We start from the raw sequence: 22,986 nt of genomic DNA on the forward strand, positions 1-22,986 counted from the left end.
GTCTTTTTGAGGGGCTAAATTAAGTTGAAACCTAGTTTGGGGGGGGCATGGAGGCATTGCCCCCTCCCATATGAACTGAAGTTTGTATTTATCTATTTATGCATTTACTTATTTATGACATTTAGATCTTGAATTAAACATGAATTAGGCTGAAACTTAGTTTGGGGGGTGTGGGGGGGCATTGTTCCCCCCACACATGAACTGCATGCCTGGAAGGGGAAAGAAATGTGTAAAGGTAATGTTGGGTGGGTGAGGGGATACTGCCCCCCCCCCCCAAAATGATCGGGAAGAGAAAAGGGAGGGAGATTACTTGCCTTGTGTGTTTTATATTTTTTTGGGTTCTGGGTGGGACACAAGATGAAATTAGAATGTGGTAGGTTTAAAACAAATCAGCGAAAGTTTTTCTTTACTCAGCGCGTAGTTAGACTCTGGAACTCATTGCCGGAGAAGGTAGTGACGGCAGCTGGCCTTGCTGAGTTTAAAGGGGGTCTGGACAGATTTCTGAAGGAAAAGTCCATTGATCGTTATTACATTTGGGGGTTTTGCCAGGTTCTTGGGGCCTGGATTGGCCGCTGTCGGAGACAGAGTGCTGGGCTTGATGGACCTTTGGTCCTTTCCCAGCGTGGCAGTGCTTATGTCCTCCCTGGTGCAGTGGGAATTGGTTCAGTGGGAATTGTCCAGATGGGAACTGGTGGGTGGGGACTGACCAGTTGGGAACTGACCTAGAACCATTCTAATGTGTAAATATTAAGTGTTCCATTGCTCGTATGCTCACATCACATTATCTCTCTCTTATTCGAATGGTCTTCCATGCTATTATGCTGCTGTTTGTACTGTACCAACATTTTTTCCTATTTCTTGATTGTTCTACAAAGCAGTTAAATGTGTTTATTTCCGATACCGTTTCCTGTTAGTCCCATCAGTAGGTTTCCATTCGCCATTTGCAAGTTTACCTCATTGATTGCATTTGTTATGCTAGTAACAAAATTGTAAGTTTTATGTTAAAATGTACCTGCTGTAAACCACGTTGGGTGAATCTCTTCATAAAGACAGTTAATAGATCCCAATAAATAAATAAATAAATAGAGTTGTGTGTCCAGATTTCAGACTAGTATGCAAATTTGCATCTGCAACTTATAGAATAAGGTCAGTTGCACATGTAACGTAATGATTTAATTCACTGCTAATTGGCCTTAACAACCAAATATTGGCTATACTGGTGTTAATTAGTACTGTCACTAATTGGCAGCTACATAGGTAACTGCCCTTAATTGATATTCTATAATTTATGCGCAACTTGAATTTGCACTATAACCTACGCACACAAATTCCAGGGACGGGTCGAGGGCATGTCAGGCAGTTACACGTGCAGGTTACAGAATACGAGCATTACGCGCCTAACTGCCTACTGCTCGCACCTAAAAAGAACCCCTGGGTTTGATATAAAAAGATAAGTCAAATAATTGACAAAGTATAACTAATTTAATAGTAGTTATTGGGTGTACTGATGAAGAGGTGGGTGCTGGGTACATTGCTATATTCAAAACTTTAGCAATGAGCACTGCTGAGGTCACCAATACTGTGTGAAAACGTCATATTGAAGAAGATAAATGATGTTGTTGTTTGAATTCTGTCTATTGAAGAATTGTTGAATACCTATGAGCATAACGCACCTAAAGTTAGACATTCTATTACAGAGTTCGCACCTAGAGCACATCATCCCAGTGTCCAACTTTAGACGATCTATAGGAATTACTCCCACTATGCAGAAGTGAATAAGGGCAGTGGAACACGGAAGCATAAATACATCAAGAAAACATGCCTCTGCTTATCAGAAAGGCTATGTGGACAAGAGCCAGGATGGATCATTAGAAAGACCATTAAAAATATATAGCTTAAACAAAGACAGTGAGAGTTCCTGAAAATGAAGGGGACAGAGCAGTGGTTCCCAAACCTGGTCCTGGAGGCACCCCAGCTAGTCAGGTTTTCAGGATACCCACAATGAATATTCATGAGAGAGATTTACATGCAGTGAAGAAAGTGCATGCAAATCTCTCTCATGAATATTCATTTTGGGTATCCTGAAAACCTGACTAGCTGGGGTGCCTTCAGGACCAGGTTTGGAAACCACAGGGACAGAGGTCAAACTGTACATCAGAGAGGAGGAGAAGGAAGAGGAAGGGAAAACACCAGCTCTCAGCGCTGAACTGTATTCACGGCAGCCATTTAGGGTGCAATTCTACCAGTGGGTGCCTCCATTCAGGTGCCCCAATGATGTGGGGCGAGACCATACTCTATAACTGCTTCTGGGCACCCAGATTTTGTTTTAGAAATACCAACTTCTTATATTGAGGCAGCTGCAGGTACACCAGTCACAGATATGGCTCTAGAATTCACTCTGCTGCTCCCCAGTACCTCTCCACTCTCGTCTCTCCCTACACCCCCCCCCCCCTTGAGTACTCCGTTCTGTAGATAAATCTCTCTTCTCTGTCCCCTTCTCCTCTACTGCTAATTCTAGACTCCGTTCCTTTTATTTTGCTGCACCCCATGCCTGGAATAGACTTCCCGAGCCTGTGCGTCTAGCCCCGTCTTTGGCCGTTTTCAAGTCCAAACTCAAAGCCCACCTCTCTACCACTGCTTTTGACTCCTAACCACTACTCACTTGCCCTGTCCTTTAACCTCGCCTATTTATTCCCTTCCCCTTAATTGTTCTGTCTGTTTACCTGTCTTATCTAGATTGTAAGCTCTTTGAGCAGGAACTGTCTTTTTTGTGTATGGTGTACAGCGTTGCGTATGCCTTGTAGCGCTATAGAAATGATAAATAGTAGTGGTAGAATTTACTCCCAGAGGAGCTACATATAACTCAAGACTACCTCTACTTCAGGAAGCAGGTGAAAGCCTGGCTCATCTCCCAAGCCTGTAATACACAGGGTGACTGACTATACACTCATTCTGCACCTAGACTAGCTTGCTACACACTCTGTAACTTAGATCAGTTCCTTATCGCTTGCTTAACTATACAACAAACTTGCCTTGAGTTTAACTAATCATCAAATTATCCCAACTGACTCTGTACCATGCATCTTGTTCCTATCCTATATCTGCTCTTGGTCCCTCAGCTATACAGTAAGCCGTATTGTAGAAAATCTTTAGAATCGTATCTATTTTAGTTGAATGTTCTGATGCATGTTTATTAGGTGAATCATTAGTATTATGCTAACATTGTATTATTATATCTCTGGTATTTGAATTCCAGTGCTGTTAAATGCATATATTTTTGGTCTGTTTCACAGTAGCTCTATTATTAGGTTTCAATTTACTGTTTTCATGTTTACCTCATTTATTGTATTTATGTTTATTCTTGGTTATTTTACTGTTATGTTAACACAATTATTTATGTTAAACTGTACCTACTGTACACCACCTTGGATGAATCTCTTCATCAAGGCGGTTAATAAATCCCAATAAATAAATAAATATATGTAAATACAGTGGGGGCATGCACAACTCACAGTGTTCCCTAAGTTACACACACAAATAGGAGCCCTGCCTATTGCCCGTCCATATTTACTTATTATTAGGATTTATTTATATGCAAGCCTCTTGTATTTACAGGCTATGCCATTACACGCACCCTTACAGAATCTCACTTAGACGCCCTGCTAGCACTTATCTGAATTAACCCTCTAATTCTATAAAGTTGCATGCTCAACTCCGCAAACAGCACGCAAAGTTGCACACGCATTTTATAGAATAGGGTCGGTTACACGTGTAACTTAATGAGTACTAATGAGCTACTAATTGGCATTAACCATCAATTATTGTCTATAATTGGTGTCAACTGCCACTAATTGGCAGCAATTAGTAGATAAGGGTACAATTGCCCCTAGTCTGTATTCTATAATCCCTGTGCATGCAACTGCAAGGGGGAATGGGCCTAGGAGGGGCATGAGTGGATCAGGGGCCTGCCTAAAAGTTACACACCCCATTCAACATAAATTCAATGTAACTCCTCAACCTTGTAAACAATCAATTGTGATAAATATGAGAGATGTGCTCATAAATTTTCGGTGGGAATATCACAGCTGCAATGTTCTTAAATAATATCCCAAGGCACTAATCATTGCATTTTACTCCATTTTTTTTCTTTTTTGTGCCATATTGCCCTGTTTTAAATATAACAAACTTTAAAAACACTTATCTTGAATCAGCTTGACTGGGTCCTGACACGGACCATGTCTCACAACAGTGCTGTTTTAAGGCACCCAAGTCGCAAGGGTTTCAAAGCGGCTGCAAACACCCCTTATACTTCTCATACTAACTGTCAAAAAACGACGGGGCCCCGGTATGGCATATAAAAGAAAAAATGGAGTAATGTGCAATGATTAGTTGCCTTGGGATGTTATTTAAGAACATTGCATCTGTGATATTCCCACTGATTTATGAGCACATCTCATATTTAACACAATTGACTGTGTTAAATGGTTGAGGAGTTACACTGAATTTATGTTGAATGGGATTTGTTTTAGTTAGTGTAATATTTTGTTTTCCCTGAACATCGAAAATATTTTGCTCCATTATCGAATGGTGGTTTAGCCGTTACACACATCAATTATACAATACTTGCAGTTACACACAAGCATTTACAATGGCCATTGGCAGTACTCGTGTGTAAATGTGGACTTACGCTAGTATTTTATGAAAGCAATCGCATGCATAATTACAGTAACAGACAGTACTTAGCAAGCATCATTCCGGCACTCAACTTTAGGCGTTTTTTTGAGAATTACCCCCTAAATGTACACTTACCCACAAAAGTTCTATTATTCTGTAATTTTGCACACACAAAGGGCACATAAGTGAAGATGCTCATTTATAGAATTGTCCTTCATGTGGGTCACCCCGAGTATAGAGTAGTGTAACCAGCAAGGCTGTTCCGTGAGAATACAGCAGGATGACTAATTGAGAAAAATAAAACTTTTATTCTTCCAAAGACCCAACACAGTGCTGTGTTTCGGCAAAACAGCCTACATCAGGGATCTGTCTTAAAAGCTCACTGAAGAGTGTAGCCAATAGCAATCAATGGAAACCCGTCTTGAAAAAGACGCAGTCCCGAAAAAGCCAGGGGTCTATGCAAGGCTCACAAACACAGCAACGCAATGCTGTTTTCTAGAGCCTTGCTGGTTACATTACTCCTTTCCCTCAACTTTCTGTCATAGTGCATTACGGTCCTCTGCTTTTGTGGTGATCCCTTATCACCACGAGCATACACGAGCAACTCTTAGCCACGTTCACACTGATGCAGCTGTATTTCAATCATCCGCTGCTTCCCCACTCATTCATATAACGCTTTCCACAATCTGTGCTTCAGTCTAACCCACGGTTTCCCAACAGCCAGTCCAGTTTTCAATAAATCCATAATGAATATGCATGGCATGATCTGAATGCATTGGAGACTTACTATATTTTATTTATTTATTTATTTATTGCATTTGTATCCCACGTTATCCCACCTCTTTGCAGGCTCAATGTGGCCTACAATAAATCATTCTTGGTGGTGATAGATTAGAACGTAATCACTTATTGTTACATAGAGATGTTGAATAATGTATTAGAGTTTAAAGCAAGCAGATATTATAAAAATGGATCTGAGTAAAGATGTGGGAGATGTATACATTTGTAATTGTTATTCTGTATGGTATGCCTTTTTAAAAAGATGGGTCTTCAGTGATGTTCGAAAGTTTGTTAATTCGTAGATCCCTCTTAGGTTTTGCGGCAGTGCGTTCCATAGCTTGGCACTCAAGTAGGTGAAGTTTGCTGCATGTGTAAGTTTGTATTTTAAACCTTTGCAGCTTGGGAGATGAAGATTAAGGAACGTTCGGGCTGATCTTTTGGCGTTCCTTGTCGGTATGCAAATCAGTCTCATACATATTCTTTCTGGGGTCCTCAGGATTGGTTTGGGAACCTCCCTTCTAATCTCTAACCTCAGAAGCAGTTACCGCACCCCATATGAACGTCAGGAAAATGCCAAACCTTAATGGCGAAAGCCACACTCCAGGAAATAAATTTCAAGAACAATTATTTTTATTATGTTAACTATTGTCCTTTAGGATTGTCAAACAAACCTAGGTTTAAAGCACGTTAAGAAACTAGTGGCTTCTTTAACAAAGCCACTCTAGAAATTCCTGCGTGGCAAACGAGAGGTAGCCCATAGGAATTGAATGGGTTTCCTCTTCTTTACCACACAGGGGATTCCTAGCACAGCAGGTTTCTTGACAAGAATGAGGATTTTTTTTTTAGGTGAAATAGCAAAAATCAGTATTCACCAGTGCTTTAGTGTCAACTGAAGGTCTGATTTCAAAACCCGAATGAAGGGTAGGCAATAGCTTGTCACCACCTGGACAAGCTATTGCTTACCTGGAGTATTGTGTTCAGTTTTGGAGGCCGTATCTTGTGAAGGATGTGAAAAAAAATGGAAGCAGTGCAAAGAAAAGCTACGAGAATGGTATGGGATTTGCGTTACAAGACGTATGAGGAGAGACTTGCGGACCTGAACATGTATACCCTGGAGGAAAGGAGAAACAGGGGTGATATGATACAGACGTTCAAATATTTGAAAGGTATTAATCTGCAAACAAACCTATTCCGGAGAGGGGAAGGCGGTAGAACGAGAGGACATGAAATGAGATTGAAGGGGGGCAGACTCAAGAAAAATGTCAGGAAGTATTTTTTCACGGAGAGAGTGGTGGATGCTTGGAATGTCCTCCCGCGGGAGGTGGTGGAGAGGAAAACGGTAACGGAATTCAAACGTGCGTGGGATAAACATAAAGGAATCCTGCTCAGAAGGAAGGGATCCCCAGAAGCTTAGCCGGTGGTGGGAGGCAGGGCTAGTGGTTGGGAGGTGGGGATAGTGCTGGGCAGACTTATACGGTCTGTGCCAGAGCCGGTGGTGGGAGTCGGGGCTGGTGGTTGGGAGGCGGGGATAGTGCTGGACAGACTTATACGGTCTGTGCCCTGAAAAAGACAGGTACAAATCAAGGTAAGGTATACACAAAAAAATGACACGTGAGTTTATCTTGTTGGGCAGACTAGGTGGACCGTGCAGGTCTTTTTCTGCTGCCATCTACTATGTTACTATGTTACCATGTCGCTTAAAATTAGCAAAGTTATTTTACATTTAAATCCTGGTTTTCTTTTTACAGGAATCTGATTTCAGGCTCAACTCCAACTCCAAATACAGATACAGATAGACAAAATGCTTTTCACAACATACACCACACACATTTCATTAAGCTAACAGGGTCACTTTCTGCGTCTCTGAAATATAAATGCTGAAAGGTACTCCTTTCACAGAACAAGAAATTATTTCCACATCACTTCTGAAGTAGCAATTTGGTTTTATGCCACAGGAAAGAAAGACATGGATCGCATCCCTGATGTGGCTGCATGAAAGTATGTTACGCTGAGCTTTCTCTGAAGCCTGTGCAACCTTTTCAACACAACATAGAAAAACAGCCAAAGCCTGTGGAAGCCAACACAAAAGTGACCTCAGTGGGCCAGGTTTTTGGGGCTTTTTTTTTTTTTACTAAAGCAGCGTTAAGCATACCGCAGGGCTTACTGTGCGCCAAACATGAACTACCGTTGGGCTACCACAGAAGCCTGGCGGTAGTTCCCCCCCCCCCCACAGCGCACCATTTCTGGCGCAACCAAAAATATTTTCTATTTTTCTAGCACCAGCGTTTAGCCAGCGGTAATCAGGCAGTGCCACGTGCTGCTTGGTTACCGGCGGAGCCCTTACCGCCACTTCAACAGGTAGTGGTAAGTGCTCCCCCTGAAATGACCACGCAGTAAGTGGTTCACTTACCGAACATCCGTTTCATTTAAAAAAAAATTTTTTTTAAGGAGGCAGCCTTCTACCCGCTGTGGTAAAAGAGGGCCTCAGTGCCCGTCAAAAACACGCACTGACACTGGCACAGGCCCCCTTTTACCGCAGCTTAGTAAAAGGACCCCCATGTGTTGATTCACAGCAGGGGCGTAGCTGCCATGGGGCCACGGGGGCCTGGGCCCCCGTAGATTTGGGCCAGGACCCCCTGCCAGCCACCCTCTCAACCCCCTCCCGCCGCCAACCTGTCGCCTGCTACCTTTGCTGGCGGTGGACCCCAACCCCCGCCAGCCGAAGTCTTCTTCCTTCGTTTGGTTTCTTCTGAGTCTGACGTCGTGCACGTACAACGTGCAGGACGTCAGACTCACAGAAACAGAACGAAGCCCTGCAGATCGCAAGGCTTCGTTCTGTTGTACGTGAAGGACATCAGACTCAGTCAGAAGAAAACAAACGAAGGAAGAAGACTTCGGCTGGCGGGGTTTGGGGTCCCCCGCCAGCAAAGGTAGCAGGCGGCGGGGGGGTCAAAGTTGTTGGAGGTGTCGGCAATGGCAGGTGGGCGGGGGGGCGGTGCTGGCAATGGGGGGGTCGGCGGCACCGGGGGGGGGGGTAAAATGTGCCCTCTCACCTCAGATCTGGATCCCCCTATCGTTGAAGTCTGGCTACGCCCCTGCTTCACACTATCTAGCAGTGGGGGAATTCTGTGTTGCTGTTTCTGAGGTGACACTAGAATTTGGATATATTCGTTTTGTTGTATGTCACATAAGACATCTAGAACTGATGTGCTGCACACAGCTTTTTGATATGGGGATGGAAAAATTCATACTAAACTTACAGTTAAATAATTAAACATTTAGGCATGCTTTGTTCAGCTGTGAATTTTAGTGTTCAGTTTGCCACATACACGAACCTTGTCTGTCAGGTGTGTTACAACAGAAGAAAGCTTGAGAACCGCTGGAGTGATGAATGGATGGGGAAGGGCTCTCACAATTCATCTACAGTACCATTTTTGGGTACCTCTTAGGTTGGAGATCTCATAAGATTACATATTTTCAGATCAGAGCCCTTGGAAAAGATTAAGCTATGCAGGCACTTGGAGAAAAGAATCCGTGTAAAACGTTAAGGCTGAAAAGCTATAATTCATCTCATGCTTCCCTGATGCTGAATAATGATAACACATTAATATAAATGACCAATGAGTAATCAAGAAGAGAGCTCCTTGGAGTTCTTAATTAAATCAAAACTTTAAAAATTAAAAAAAGAAAAAAAGCAAGCAAATCCCTCTCTGGTTCATGATAACACTGCTCGAGCTGTTAAGCAACAGGATGGAACGCATTATGCTATACAATATATTTGCATTTGTAACATTCAGGATAACCTTAATCAACGTCCCTCCTCACCTTCCCATTAAAAAAGTATGTAAAATTGTGTTTTCAATACATAATTTGTGGTAATAATGTCAACATTTACAAAATAAACTCAGCAGAAAGACTATTTTTCTAAACGAAATAAAGACACTGGGGATTTTCATTGAAACACACACCACAAAACCAGATTATTCCGTGGGGGGGAGGAGGGGGGGCCAACTACAGATCTTCAGACAACTGAATGTGGTGAGGTGGGGACATGCTGAAAACATTTCTATTCTCTGTAGCAGGTAAATACAGCTGAGTAATCTATCTCTGGTCAGCTTTAGCTCTACAAGGACCAGACCCTACTCGGTTGCAATTTTGCAGAATACTTCATCAAGGGAACTAAAAAATAGAAAAGAGAATGCATGCCAACAACCAAACGTATGACCAATTCTTGTAATCGTTTTACAAGCACAGAAAAAAAAATAAGATGTATTTTCTATAAAGCATTTTCCACACGTCTTACAGGGAGAACAGAGTGCTGCAGGATGATTGATCCGAGGTGAATCGATTAAGCTTCAACAATTTAATCCTTGGCTCCCTTAGCTGGATGCTGTCCCGGGGACTGGCCTTCCCAGGTTCGGAAGCGCCCTGGCAGTCTGCCCCTGAATCTCAATGAAAACTCTCAAGCACATCCTATGCAAAACTTTGCCCCCACCCTGTTACTATCCAAACCGTCCTCTCTTTTTTTAAGCTCTGACAGCAGGGCTGCCAAGATCTATGAAGAGGAGGAGGAGGAGACAGGATGACAGCAACAAGCAAAGTTGTGGCACCCGGCAGTAGCTCTGTGTTCCTGCACTGATTCAATTCCCTTCCTATACCGGGACCTTGCAAACTTCTGCTGAAGTTGTGCCATGAAGCATCGTTGCAGGTAATAAATATATCCCCACTTCCCAATCCTGCCCTCCCCCCCCCCCCCAAAGGTCAAAGGCAGTGCCCCTCAAGACAAGGCTCAGCCATCACCTCAGCTCCCACCTGAGCTGCCGATCCAGACTCTGCACCTGACCTCAACCCAGGCCAGATCATCTGCCGGGGGAAAAGGTCCCGAACAGATTAAAAAGCAACAAGCAAGCCAGCAGTGCACCATTTGTGCAGCCCTAATGCACGATCCAGCTTCGGTTCAAAGAAGGAAGGGCAGAAAAAGCAGCTCTACTTTCCACTATTCCGAAGAGCTGGAAGACTATTCATTAAGAGAAAACAATAATAATAAATCAAACACACAAGAGCGTGCACCCAGGTGTCTACCTCTCCATGCACACAACTTACGCTGCTGTTCTCGCCGGTCCAGTGCACCATCGCCTGGTTGTGCGACGCGTCCCCCCGGAGCACGAACGAGGTGCTGAGCAGCGAGAGCCGCTCCCCGGCAGCAGCAGCCGCCGCTCTTCCGAAGCGCCCCGGGGAGGCAGCCGGCTGGCAGGGCCCGAGCAGAAGCAGGAGCAGGGGCACGGTGGTCCCCGCGGGAGGAAGGCGGCGGGGGGCCCCCTCCAGCACCATGATCGCCGGCGTGCGAGACAAGCAGAGTGTTAGGAGCAGCCGAGCTCTCAGCTCAGGGACACGAGCTGGGGAGGGGAGGGGAGGGTTTTCACGCTCCAGGCAGCACGCGTCTCCTGGCTCTGGCAAGAGGGGCAGCGGCGCCACCTGCTGGCGGCCATACGAAGTGGCACCCCACCGACCTGCCGACTAGGAAATGTAAGGGTGTTCGCTGGCTTTTCAAATTCCTCGGCCGCCCCCCCCCCCCCCCCCAGGTTATTTCCCCTCCAGGCATGAAAGGCACTTGCTTCTTTTTCTCTTCTACAATGCATGGCCGATAAACGTCATATTTTTTTTATTTATTAGGATTTATTTAGCGCCTTTTTAAAGGAATTCAGTCAAAGCGGAGTACAGTAAAAATCATTTTAAACCTGAGCAATAGACAAGCTCAGCAGTAAAAATATTCAAATAACAATTCAAAAGTATGACATTGTATACTACTTACAATGTCAACACAATAGGTAATAGAACATTTTAATAGGCAGCGTAAGGTATAAGCAAAGATGGAACATATAGATAGGTAAGAGTAAGAGGAGTTAGAAAATAAGGTGACTAATTGAAAGAAAATAATAGCAATAATAATAGCAATGTGACACTTTCACATCAAGAAATGCAATGTAGCATCTTACATTTAATTCCATCACTCTTTTTAAAGTTACAGATCACCTATTAAGGTACACTATTTCCCTGTCCATTGAGAGCTGGCATCGAAATTTCTACCAGTGGCATAGCTACATGGGGCCACGGGGGCCTGGGCCCCCATAGATTTGGCCCTGGACCCCCCCTGCCGACGACCCTCTCGACCCCCCTCCTGCTACCAACTCTCCCCCACCGCTGCCATCGCCTACCTTTGCTGGCGGGGGACCCCAACCCCCGCCAGCCGAGGTCCTCTTCTTCCGGTGCAAGGCTTCGTTCTGTTTCTGTGAGTCTGACATCCTGCACGTTCATCAGACTCACAGAAAAAGAACGAAGCCTTGCAGATCAGCCAACTCTGCAAGGCTTCGAAGCCTTGCGCCGGAAGAAGAGGACCTCGGCTGGCAGGGGTTGGGGTCCCCCGCCAGCAAAGGTAGCCGACGGTGGTGGCGGGGGAGGGTTGGTGGCGGGAGGGGGGGTCGAGAGGATCATCAGCAGGGGGGGTCAAAGTTGGTGGTGGTGGCGACGGCAGCGGGGGGGCAAAAATGGCGGAGGGGGGCCGGCGGCACCGGGGGGGCTAAAATGTGCCCCCTCACCTCGTGCTCTGGACCCCCCTCCCGCCAAAGTATGGTTACGCCACTGGTTTCTACTGGAGGCAATGGAGGGTTAAGTGACATGCCCAAGGTTACAAGGAACCACAGTAAGATTTGAACTGGGTTTTCTCCTGGGCTGATGCTCAGAACTCTGGAACGGCACCTAAAAATAACTTGCCAATGCTCAACATTAGCAGCATGCACATTATATGTGGACTGTGCAAAGGGGATGAACATGCCTGGTGCATTCAAACCCTGAAGTGCAGGCACACAACAGCACTGTTCTTTTGCTCCCTAAATATAAGCTTCTCAAACATATTTTCCATGTAAAATGCTTATATTTAAGCGCAGAAAACAGGCACCAATGTGTGCTTCCACTTTTGATTTTGCTCGGACTCCCACAAATTTGTTCCTCACCACCGGCGCTCAGAGGCTTCCACAGCCTTCTTTCCACTTTCAAATAAAATTAAAACCTGGCAGATTTGAAAAGGAAAATCATGAGAAATCCTCTCTTCTAATCCCTCAATGCACCTTGGAGCTAGCAATAGGTTTCCAGCATTAGGGCAGAGTTTTTGTGTGCTGTTTCTACGCAAGAGCCTTCTGTGCATTCTGCACACATTAACTTTAGTGCTAGTCTGGCGCTAATCACCTCTAGTGCTAGTGTTAGGTGTTAGGTTCTGAGCATCACTCTGTAGGGCCACAGAGAGACTGGGCTGGGCTCAGAGCAAGGCCACCCCCAGGCCCCCGCCGCCACCCCCCCCCCCCCCCCCCCCCCCCCGAGGTTGTCATCGTCGAAGCCCCCCTCCGTGCACCACTGGGCCGGGCCCCCCTGAATTCAAATCATAGTGCCTCACTTCAACCTCACTCCATGTGAAAGAAGCGCAGCAGCGGCACTCTACAGATCGCCTCCCTTTGGGCCTTCCCACCCTGTGTCCCGTCCTCATGCAAGTTACGTCAGACGAGGGCGGGACACAGGGAGGGAAGGCCCGAAGGGAGGCGATCTGCAGACTGCCGCTGCTGCGCTTCTTTCACACGGAGCGAGGTCGAGGTGAGGTGCTATGATTTGAATTAAGGGGGGCCCGGCCCGGTGGTGGACGAGGGGGGAGGGGTGGAGGCCCGGTCCCGGGGAATTTTGTCCCCCCTGGCCCCCCCTCTCGGCGGCCCTGTCACTCTGTTGATTTGTTAGTCTACTGCTCTAACCATTACGCTATGCCTTCATTCTGGGTTAGCTCAACTTTCTTGATTATAAGCCTTTATTCCTCTCTAGAATGATATGCATTTGCACCTTAAATTAGGCAAAGGAATGAAGTGGGACCCACTTGGCTGGAGAAAGCATTGCAAGGATCATCTGGATGACCCACAAGAGCCCCGGAAGGTCTGCAGGGAAGCACGGCCAGCCATTCCTTGCCCTTGAACCATAACAAGAGATTGTTCCTAATTGTTTACTTGTTATTACCTCTCAGAATAGTGTTCTTGTATTTTTATGTTGGATACAGTATCAACACCAATGTCTTAGGAAAATGTCAGGGAGTCCATGAGGAGAGTATTTTGGGGAAGATTCACAGATACACGTGGACACACATGTGCATGCTTCCCAGAAGATAAGTTCCATGACAGTGGTGTGTGAAACTTCTTATTTTTTCCTTCCCACTCCAATCTGCCTCTCAGTTATCTGTCTCTCTCTATCTCTGCAATCCATCATTACCTACTAACTTCCTCTCTTCCATCTGTCTCCCTCCCTTGCATATCTTCCTCACCATCTTATTTTCCCTCTGTCTCCCAGGCTGCTAACCTCATTACCTGCACAGTGGATCTTCTCTCCTCATTTTCTCTTTCTCAATGGGGGACGTAGCCAGACCTCAGTGGGAGAGGGGACCAGAGCCCAAGGTGAGGGGGGGGCACATTTTGGCCTACATCCCCCCAACCGCTGCTGCACCCCCTTCCGCCACTGCTGCATGAAGGTATCTTGGCTGGTGTGGGTCCCCAACCCCCGCCAGCTGTAGTGCTTGTCCCATGCCGGTCTCGCATTGCCTGTCCTGTTCTCAGTTGCGCCATGCACACCTGTTTTAATGAAACTGAGCAGCGAGACTGGTGTGGAACAAATGCTTCAGCTGGCGGGGGAAGGGGACCCTGCCAGCCAAACCGGGGGCCCCAGAGCCAATTTGGGGGGGCCAGGCCCCCGTGGCCTCCCATAGCTGCGCCACTGCAACCATCCAATATCCTTCTCTTTATCAGTCCTTCTTCCTCCACCCATCCTCAGACACACAGTCCTCTCTGTTATCTCTCTTCCCTCTTGGTCCTTTTCTTAACCAGACCTGAATTTCCCACTTGGCTGTATATGGCAGCTGCTTAGAGCCACTGGGTTGAAAGGCTGCCACCTCCTCTGTCCCAGCAGCACTTTCTTCTAAGCAGTACTCAGCGCTTAAGTATTTTGTACGTGTTTTATTGTGATTATAATATTTTACTTTCTGCTGTACTCCTGCATGGGCTGTGGTTAGATGATTAGGGGATCCTTTTACTAAGCTGTAGTAAGAACTAATACATGCTTAACGCAGCTCAAAAGGGCTTACCACGGGGCATGCAAAGGCATCCCATGGGAAGTTTCAAATGTATGCATGCTACCCACACACTAAATTTTTATTTTGGCCCGAGGGGGTGGAGAGTGTGCACTCCTGCACTAATCAGTTTGCGCATCGGCATTTACCGTCGGCTCATGCGCTAATTGTTGTTAATGGCTGTGTAGTAATGGCAACATTAGCACCTGGACATTAATTTGGAAAATGGAAAAATTGGCCATTTTCTATCTGTGGTTGAAATGGCCTTAGCACACAGAAAAGACCTGCTTAAGAATGCGCTAAGGCCACTTTCTACCACAGTTTTGTAAAAGGACCCCAGTTTGAATTAACCAACCTGTTCAATCAGCCTCTTTAAGAACATGGCACAGTATTAAAGTACTGTAAAAATGCCACCAGCCAAACCCTGCCTTTTTATAGACAGGTCCAATGCTCAAGCTACAGCCACCTGATGCCCCTTTCACTGAGCCAGTCCCTGGGTGGGGGTGGGCAGGGGCTGCTTTCTCTCTTCTACCCCTGCTCTCTGAACATAAGAACATCCTGAGTCAGACCAATGGTCCATCTAGCCCAATATCCTGTTTTGCAAGCAGTGGCCAAGCCAGGTCAGAAGTACCTGGCAGAAACCCAAATAGTAGCAACACTCCATACTACAAATCCCAGGATAAGCAGTTGCTTCCCATGTCTGTCTCAATAGTAGACTATGGACTTTTCCTCCAGGAATTTGTCCCAACCTTTTTAAAACCCAGATACGCTAACTGCTGTTACCACATCCTCTGGCAAAGAGTTCCAGAGCTTAACTATTCGTTGAGCAAAATAATATTTCCTCCTATTTGTTTTGAAAGTATTTCTGTGCTTCCTGTCACTGTTTTCTGCCCTGTTCTCTTTCAGCCTCTCTCAGGAGTCCCCCATTCTGTCCCTTGCTCCTTTGTCCCACCAGCTCAAGGGTAGTAGAGTGCTGACTGTCCTCATTATGGACCTTCTGTCTCCGCCCATGCATCTCCAGCCAAAACATTAACCCCCTGTTTACTAAGCCACACTAGCGGCTGCTGCGTGGCAATGCCGACAGCCCATTCAGCGTGGCTTAGTAAATAGGGGGGTAAATATGGACTTTCTCCTTGCCTCTCCTTTTCCCTCACACTGGGGTCCAGTGCCTTAATAAAAATGCAAGGTTTTCTCTCAAAGATATTGATATATAATAGAGGTGCCAGCTCTGTGGGTGATTGAGCACCCTGTTATCATTTTTTTTTTTTCAGATATAGCGTCCCAATTGTTTTTAAAATTTGACTTCTGTATGTTTTTGTGCGTGTGCATGGATAGATAGATGGTCAATCAAATAAAATAAACACATTAAATACATTATCACAAACATACCCCTTGATTCTATAAAGGTCACTCAAATTTGGGTGTGGATCCCAGATGCGCGTGGTAACTAATTAGTCAATTAGATGCCAACAATCAGATTTTGGAGTTAATTAGCACTTAATTGGCACTGATTAGGAGTTACACACGCATCTGCCCTATGCCCTATTCTATAACATGAGTGCCAAAACTTCATGCAACTCAAAAGTGGGTATGGGAGGGGCTTGGGCAGAGCAGAGTGCATTCCCAGAAATTAGGTGCCATGTTATGGAATATTTGGATTTCCATGCCCAACTGCCATCAGTTAGACGCAAGGATATACACCAAGTTTCACAGGCGTAAGTCCCCACACTAAAGTTGAATGCAGGAATCTGCTCTACGCACTATTCTATAACCCAGACTGGAGGGGTTAAGGATTGGGAGGGGGGGGGCATTCTGGGGGAAGGGTGGTTCTGATGGCATGGGCTGGGGGAAGGGGGAAGGGAGGGAGGGGGCTCCCATGGCTCCATATATACCGTCAAATCTGTATTAGAACTAATCAACATCGAACACCTTAATTTGGCTACTTTAATTTCACTATTATTATTTAATGCTATACTTTATCCTACATTTTACATATCTAATATGTATTAATTATTTCTTTACTTCCAATTTTCTTGATATCTTATGTACCTTAATTGTAATAATACTATGTTCTCCTCATTCCGTTAATGGTGATTGCCATTGCGGCATAATGGAAGCCACATTGAGCCTGCAAAGTGGTGGGGAAATGTGGGATACAAATGCAGCAAATAAATAAATTAAATACAGTGGGGGAAATAAGTATTTGATCCCTTGCTGATTTTGTAAGTTTGCCCACTGACAAAGACATGAGCAGCCCATAATTGAAGGGTAGGTTATTGGTAACAGTGAGAGATAGCACATCACAAATTAAATCCGGAAAATCACATTGTGGAAAGTATATGAATTTATTTGCATTCTGCAGAGGGAAATAAGTATTTGATCCCCCACCAACCAGTAAGAGATCTGGCCCCTACAGACCAGGTAGATGCTCCAAATCAACTCGTTACCTGCATGACAGACAGCTGTCGGCAATGGTCACCTGTATGAAAGACACCTGTCCACAGACTCAGTGAATCAGTCAGACTCTAACCTCTACAAAATGGCCAAGAGCAAGGAGCTGTCTAAGGATGTCAGGGACAAGATCATACACCTGCACAAGGCTGGAATGGGCTACAAAACCATCAGTTAAGACGCTGGGCGAGAAGGAGACAACTGTTGGTGCCATAGTAAGAAAATGGAAGAAGTACAAAATGACTGTCAATCGACAAAGATCTGGGGCTCCACGCAAAATCTCACCTCGTGGGGTATCCTTGATCATGAGGAAGGTTAGAAATCAGCCTACAACTACAAGGGGGGAACTTGTCAATGATCTCAAGGCAGCTGGGACCACTGTCACCACGAAAACCATTGGTAACACATTACGACATAACGGATTGCAATCCTGCAGTGCCCGCAAGGTCCCCCTGCTCCGGAAGGCACATGTGACGGCCCGTCTGAAGTTTGCCAGTGAACACCTGGATGATGCCGAGAGTGATTGGGAGAAGGTGCTGTGGTCAGATGAGACAAAAATTGAGCTCTTTGGCATGAACTCAACTCGCCGTGTTTGGAGGAAGAGAAATGCTGCCTATGACCCAAAGAACACCGTCCCCACTGTCAAGCATGGAGGTGGAAATGTTATGTTTTGGGGGTGTTTCTCTGCTAAGGGCACAGGACTACTTCACCGCATCAATGGGAGAATGGATGGGGCCATGTACCGTACAATTCTGAGTGACAACCTCCTTCCCTCCGCCAGGGCCTTAAAAATGGGTCGTGGCTGGGTCTTCCAGCACGACAATGACCCAAAACATACAGCCAAGGCAACAAAGGAGTGGCTCAGGAAGAAGCACATTAGGGTCATGGAGTGGCCTAGCCAGTCACCAGACCTTAATCCCATTGAAAACTTATGGAGGGAGCTGAAGCTGCGAGTTGCCAAGCGACAGCCCAGAACTCTTAATGATTTAGAGATGATCTGCAAAGAGGAGTGGACCAAAATTCCTCCTGACATGTGTGCAAACCTCATCATCAACTACAGAAGACGACTGACCGCTGTGCTTGCCAACAAGGGTTTTGCCACCAAGTATTAGGTCTTGTTTGCCAGAGGGATTAAATACTTATTTCCCTCTGCAGAATGCAAATAAATTCATATACTTTCCACAATGTGATTTTCCGGATTTAATTTGTGATGTGCTATCTCTCACTGTTACCAATAACCTACCCTTCAATTATGGGCTGCTCATGTCTTTGTCAGTGGGCAAACTTACAAAATCAGCAAGGGATCAAATACTTATTTCCCCCACTGTAAATAAATAACGCAGGTCCTGGCCGATATTCAGCCAGGGCCCACATAAGTTCTGGCTACCTGCTCCTTTTAAATTAGCCCCAGATATTCAGTGCCAGTGCCCAGACATAGGCTGGCTAATTTATGGGCCTTTATACAAAGGTGTGTAGGTGCCTATGCATGTCCAACACATGTCAAATTGGAACTACCGCCCGGCTACCGCGTGTCCTAGGCGGTAATTCCATTTTTGACGTGCATCCAAAACTCGCGGTAGAAAATATTTTCTATTTTCTACCACGTGGCACTTACCCGGCAGTAATTGGCAGTATACACGCGCTGATGATTACCACCCAGTTAGTGCGTGAGACCTTACCACCAAGTCAGGTAAGGTCTCAGGCTGAAAATGGACGTACGCTGGTTTTAATTTTGCGGCACATCCATTTTTAGCCACAAAAAATGCCTTTTTTCCAAGCATCCAAAACATGCGCCTACAGCAGCACAGGCCATTTTTCAGCACGCCTTAGTAAAAGGCCCCCAGTCCGCAGTTGTCAGTGTTTCAAAAAAATGATGACTGCCGCGGACTGAATATTACCCCCATAGAGTATAATAAACAGGGGCATCCCCAGATCAACCAATAAAACTTTCCAACAAGGGGTACAGAGCAGGAGTAAACGTCTCACTTTACAAACCAAACCAATAACTAGGCAAAACTTCAGCAAAATATCAAATGTGTAAACAATCTTCAAAGCTGAAGACTCATCAATGTTTGTAGATCTTATACTAGATATCTAATTCAATATCCCACTTTTAAAATTACAAAAGAGGAAAGAGACCTCAAATGTCCCAGCATGGCAGCAAGCAATCGAATCTTCATGCCAGCATATATTGGACTCCAATCACATCACTGGTCTAAAAAAACCTCCTTCAAAAATGTTTTATTCTAATTTCTTGTAATTTTCAAGTCTTCTTCCATTGTTATACGTCTTTGTAATAATTTACTCATACATTCAATAATATATTTAAAGCACTTAGCTCTTGATACTTGTGCCCAACGGGGCTCTCCGTTTCACTTATAAATAAACTTCCTCGGCAGGACTAAGTGCAGAACAAATCGAGCTGAGTTATTTCAAGCCGATGCCAGACTTCAAACATGACACCTACTGGCTACACAAAACCAGCATACAAACTCTGATGTCAAATTAATGATAACAACCATAGGCGGTCGATGGCCCAACTGTTTGGGGAGGCTAAAGGGGGCGGGGTTAGGGTGGGGCCAGGGTTGGAGCTTAAATCCATAATTGTCTGATAACACACAGAAAAAAAAATAAAAATAAAAGTCACAATTAATACCTTTTATTAAATTTAGAAAATAGATATGTATCATATGTCAAAGAATAAAGTAGTTGCTCAAAGCATATTCTAACCACAATCACTCACTGCAAAACACTATGCACAACTTTGTGCAAAAACATACTCAGAACCTTACTGTACCATAAATATTACACTGGGCAGAACCTAATACACCAATATACCACCCATACGGAAAATGCAGACCGTCAACAATATGAAACAAGGGATCATAATATCACAATTTTTATGTAGAGCCACAAAACACCCTAATTCATGTTTAATGTGGGATAAAATGCCATAAATAAGTAAATAAATATAAACTTTTAATGTTGAGCACCTGATTCTCAAAGTGGACATATTCCAAACACTATAATGAAAATAAAATGATTTTTTCTATCTTTGTTGTCTGGTGACTTTCTGATCATGCTGGCCCAGTATCGAATTCTGCTGCTATCTGTCCTCAGTGCAGGTCAGGAAGTCATCCTCCTTAAATATCTCCCTGACAATCCAGGACACCTCCAGCCAATACGGGTTTATGCTGAAACATGTTGGGCATTTGAAATATGGTGGAACTAAATACGACAAACTGAATGTGGACAATTATTGGATTCTGTGGAAGGACTGTTCTCATTTCTGTAGCAATCCACTGGATTATGTGCACTAAATCTTATACATGTGTTTTTATGTACATTGAAAGGGTTGAACATAGGACCGAAAGTGGTGAACTGGATAAGAAACTGGTTGACCGACAGGTGGCAGAGGGTGGTGGTAAATGGAATCTGCTCGGATGAAAGGAAGGTGAGCAGTGGAGTTCCTCAGGGGTCGGTGCTGGGGCCTATTCTGTTTAATATATTTGTGGGAGATATTTCTGAAGGTTTGGAAGGAAAGGTGTGCCTTTTTGCGGATGACACGAAAATAGCCAATAGAGTGAATACCCTGGAGGGAGTAGAAATGATGAAAAGGGATCTCTGAACGTTAGAAAAATGGTTGAGGGTCTGGCAGTTAAAATTTAATCTTCAAATTACTGGGTTATCTATAAAAGTTGGTTTCTAGTAACTCAAGTCAGTTAAAATTTAATGCCAAGAAGTGTAGAGTGATGCACTTGGGGTGCAGAAACCAAAAAGATAGGTACCGGATAGAAGGGGAGAGATTAGTAAGCTCGACTCAGGAGAAAGACCTTGGGGTGTTGGTGTCGGAGGATCTGAAGGTGAAGAAACAATGTGACAAGGTGACGGCCGTGGCCAGAAGGATGCTAGGCTGCGTAGAGAGGGGCATAACCAGCAGAAGAAAGGAGGTGTTGATGCCCCTCTACAAGTCGTTGGTGAGGCCCCACTTGGAGTATTGTGTTCAGTTTTGGAGGCCGTATCTTGCTAAACATGTAAAAAGACTGGAAGCGGTGCAAAGAAAGCTACGAAAATGGTATGGGATTTACGTTGCAAACCGTACGAGGAGAGACTTGCTGACCTGAACATGTATACCTTGGAGGAAAGAAGAAACAGGGGTGATATGATACAGACATTCAAATATTTGAAAGGTATTAATCTGCAAACGAACGTTTTCCGGAGACGGGAAGGCGGTAGAACTAGAGGACATGAATTGAGGTTGAAGGGGTGCAGACTCAGGACTAATATCAGGAAGTATTTTTTCACAGAGAGGGTGGTGGATATGTGGAATGCCCTCCCGCGGGAGGTGGTGGAGATGAAAACGGTAATGGAATTGAAACGTGTGGGATAAACACAAAGGAATCCTGTTTAAAAGGAATGGTTCCATGGAATCTTAGCGGAGATTGGGTGGCGACGCCGGTACATCGCATCCTTGCAATGCATTTTATTACCATCTTCTCTCTTTGTGTTCTTTTTAAAACTAGTCTTCACAGAAAATATACAGTTACCTGATAGTAAACAGGTTTTTTCAGTGCTTTAATTGGCGCTTATGTGACTGCATCTTAACTATAATGTATGATTAGCCTGAACAGAGCTGAGCAGCAGAGTATTTGTTTGTAGCACTGAGAAGGGTGCAGCCTGTAGAGGATTCCCTGGTTGTACTGTCTGGAAGGCCCTTCTGTTGCAGGGAGTGAAGCAACAGAGAAACAGCAAGCTGCATGGATAATAAAAAATTTATTTTCCTACATGTGCCTAGCGCGGCTGTTTCTGGTGATCTGGCAGTAGTCCAGCAGAAGCCACAAACAGCAAGGACCTGTCACACATCTCTGCTCTACTTATTTTCTTGGTTAGTTTTCTTTAGGGTTTTATTCATAAGAGACCCTTCCAAGTATTTCAGTTTTAATTTGTAATAATGTTCCTTTCCAGCCATATAATACGGAGAGAGGAAGCCAGGAAACCACACTACTCCCCCGCACCCCCTTTTTTTCCCTTTGATTTTGTTTCACTTAAGATTTGTGCTGTTTACATAGTTCCGTCATTACCCAGGCTGTTTTTGGACAGCATGCAAAATGAGCCCAGCATTATGAGGAATTTTCATTTCCCTTCGTTCTATATTATTCCATCTGAATACTCAATGCAATACTAAGTCTAGTTCCACTCCGATGTCTCCTCAGGTGCAGACCTAATCTCACACCTGTTGTCCTTATTGGTGGTCCCATACATACTATGTTTATTGAAAGATTGATAGACTCCCTCCCAGCCTAATTAAGGCCACCCAGAATGGTGGGCAGAGTGTAGCAGCAGAAATCATAAAACCGATTATTACAACAACTCAATTTATAGTCTTTTTTTGGATTGCATACTTACACTGAACTACTTCATAAAAGATTGTATTACATATAATAATGTGTTTTATTGATGGATCGTGTAGATAGCATTTCCCCAGCTTTCCCAGCTTACAAGATGTCTCACTCTCTTTAACATCAGTAAGATAAGACCATTTTCAATAGATGTCTGTCTTTGACAATATTCATTTCACATCTGTAAACCAGATAATATTGATTAACTGCCTGTTCACATTCAGATCACATTTTGTGTTACATAAAAACATTGATTTTGGTTATGTCCTATCCAGCCTTTTTATTTACATTTTTCGTGTCATGCATGTCAAACACTATATTGTAAAAGCATGTTCCCTTGGGGTTCCTCCTTCACAAAATCTGGTGCTGTTTAAAAAAAATGTAAAGAATTCTCAATTGAGAGGCTCATGGACTTTATTTTTGTGAAATTATCCGAACCTTTTTAAAACTCTGCTAAACTAACTACATTTACAGTCATGTTGCCTGCCTAAAACACTTCCCCACCTTCATTAAGCAGATAAAGACCATATGGCC

The 22,986-nt window shown here is 44.5% G+C and overlaps 1 protein-coding gene across 1 annotated transcript in view; it reads right to left on the reverse strand.

Annotated features, from left to right (window-relative positions):
- Positions 1-10,823, reverse strand: part of SORCS2 (sortilin related VPS10 domain containing receptor 2) — a 1,538,136-nt gene extending 1,527,313 nt beyond the window's left edge. The window contains exon 1 of the mRNA XM_030191157.1: positions 10,558-10,823. Coding sequence (XP_030047017.1) covers positions 10,558-10,785 — 228 coding nt within the window. The 5' untranslated portion in view covers positions 10,786-10,823. The remainder of the gene's footprint in view (positions 1-10,557) is intronic.
- Positions 10,824-22,986: the final 12,163 nt, after the last annotated feature.

Source organism: Microcaecilia unicolor, chromosome 2 (genome assembly GCF_901765095.1).
Source record: "Microcaecilia unicolor chromosome 2, aMicUni1.1, whole genome shotgun sequence".
Lineage (NCBI taxonomy): Eukaryota > Metazoa > Chordata > Amphibia > Gymnophiona > Siphonopidae > Microcaecilia > Microcaecilia unicolor.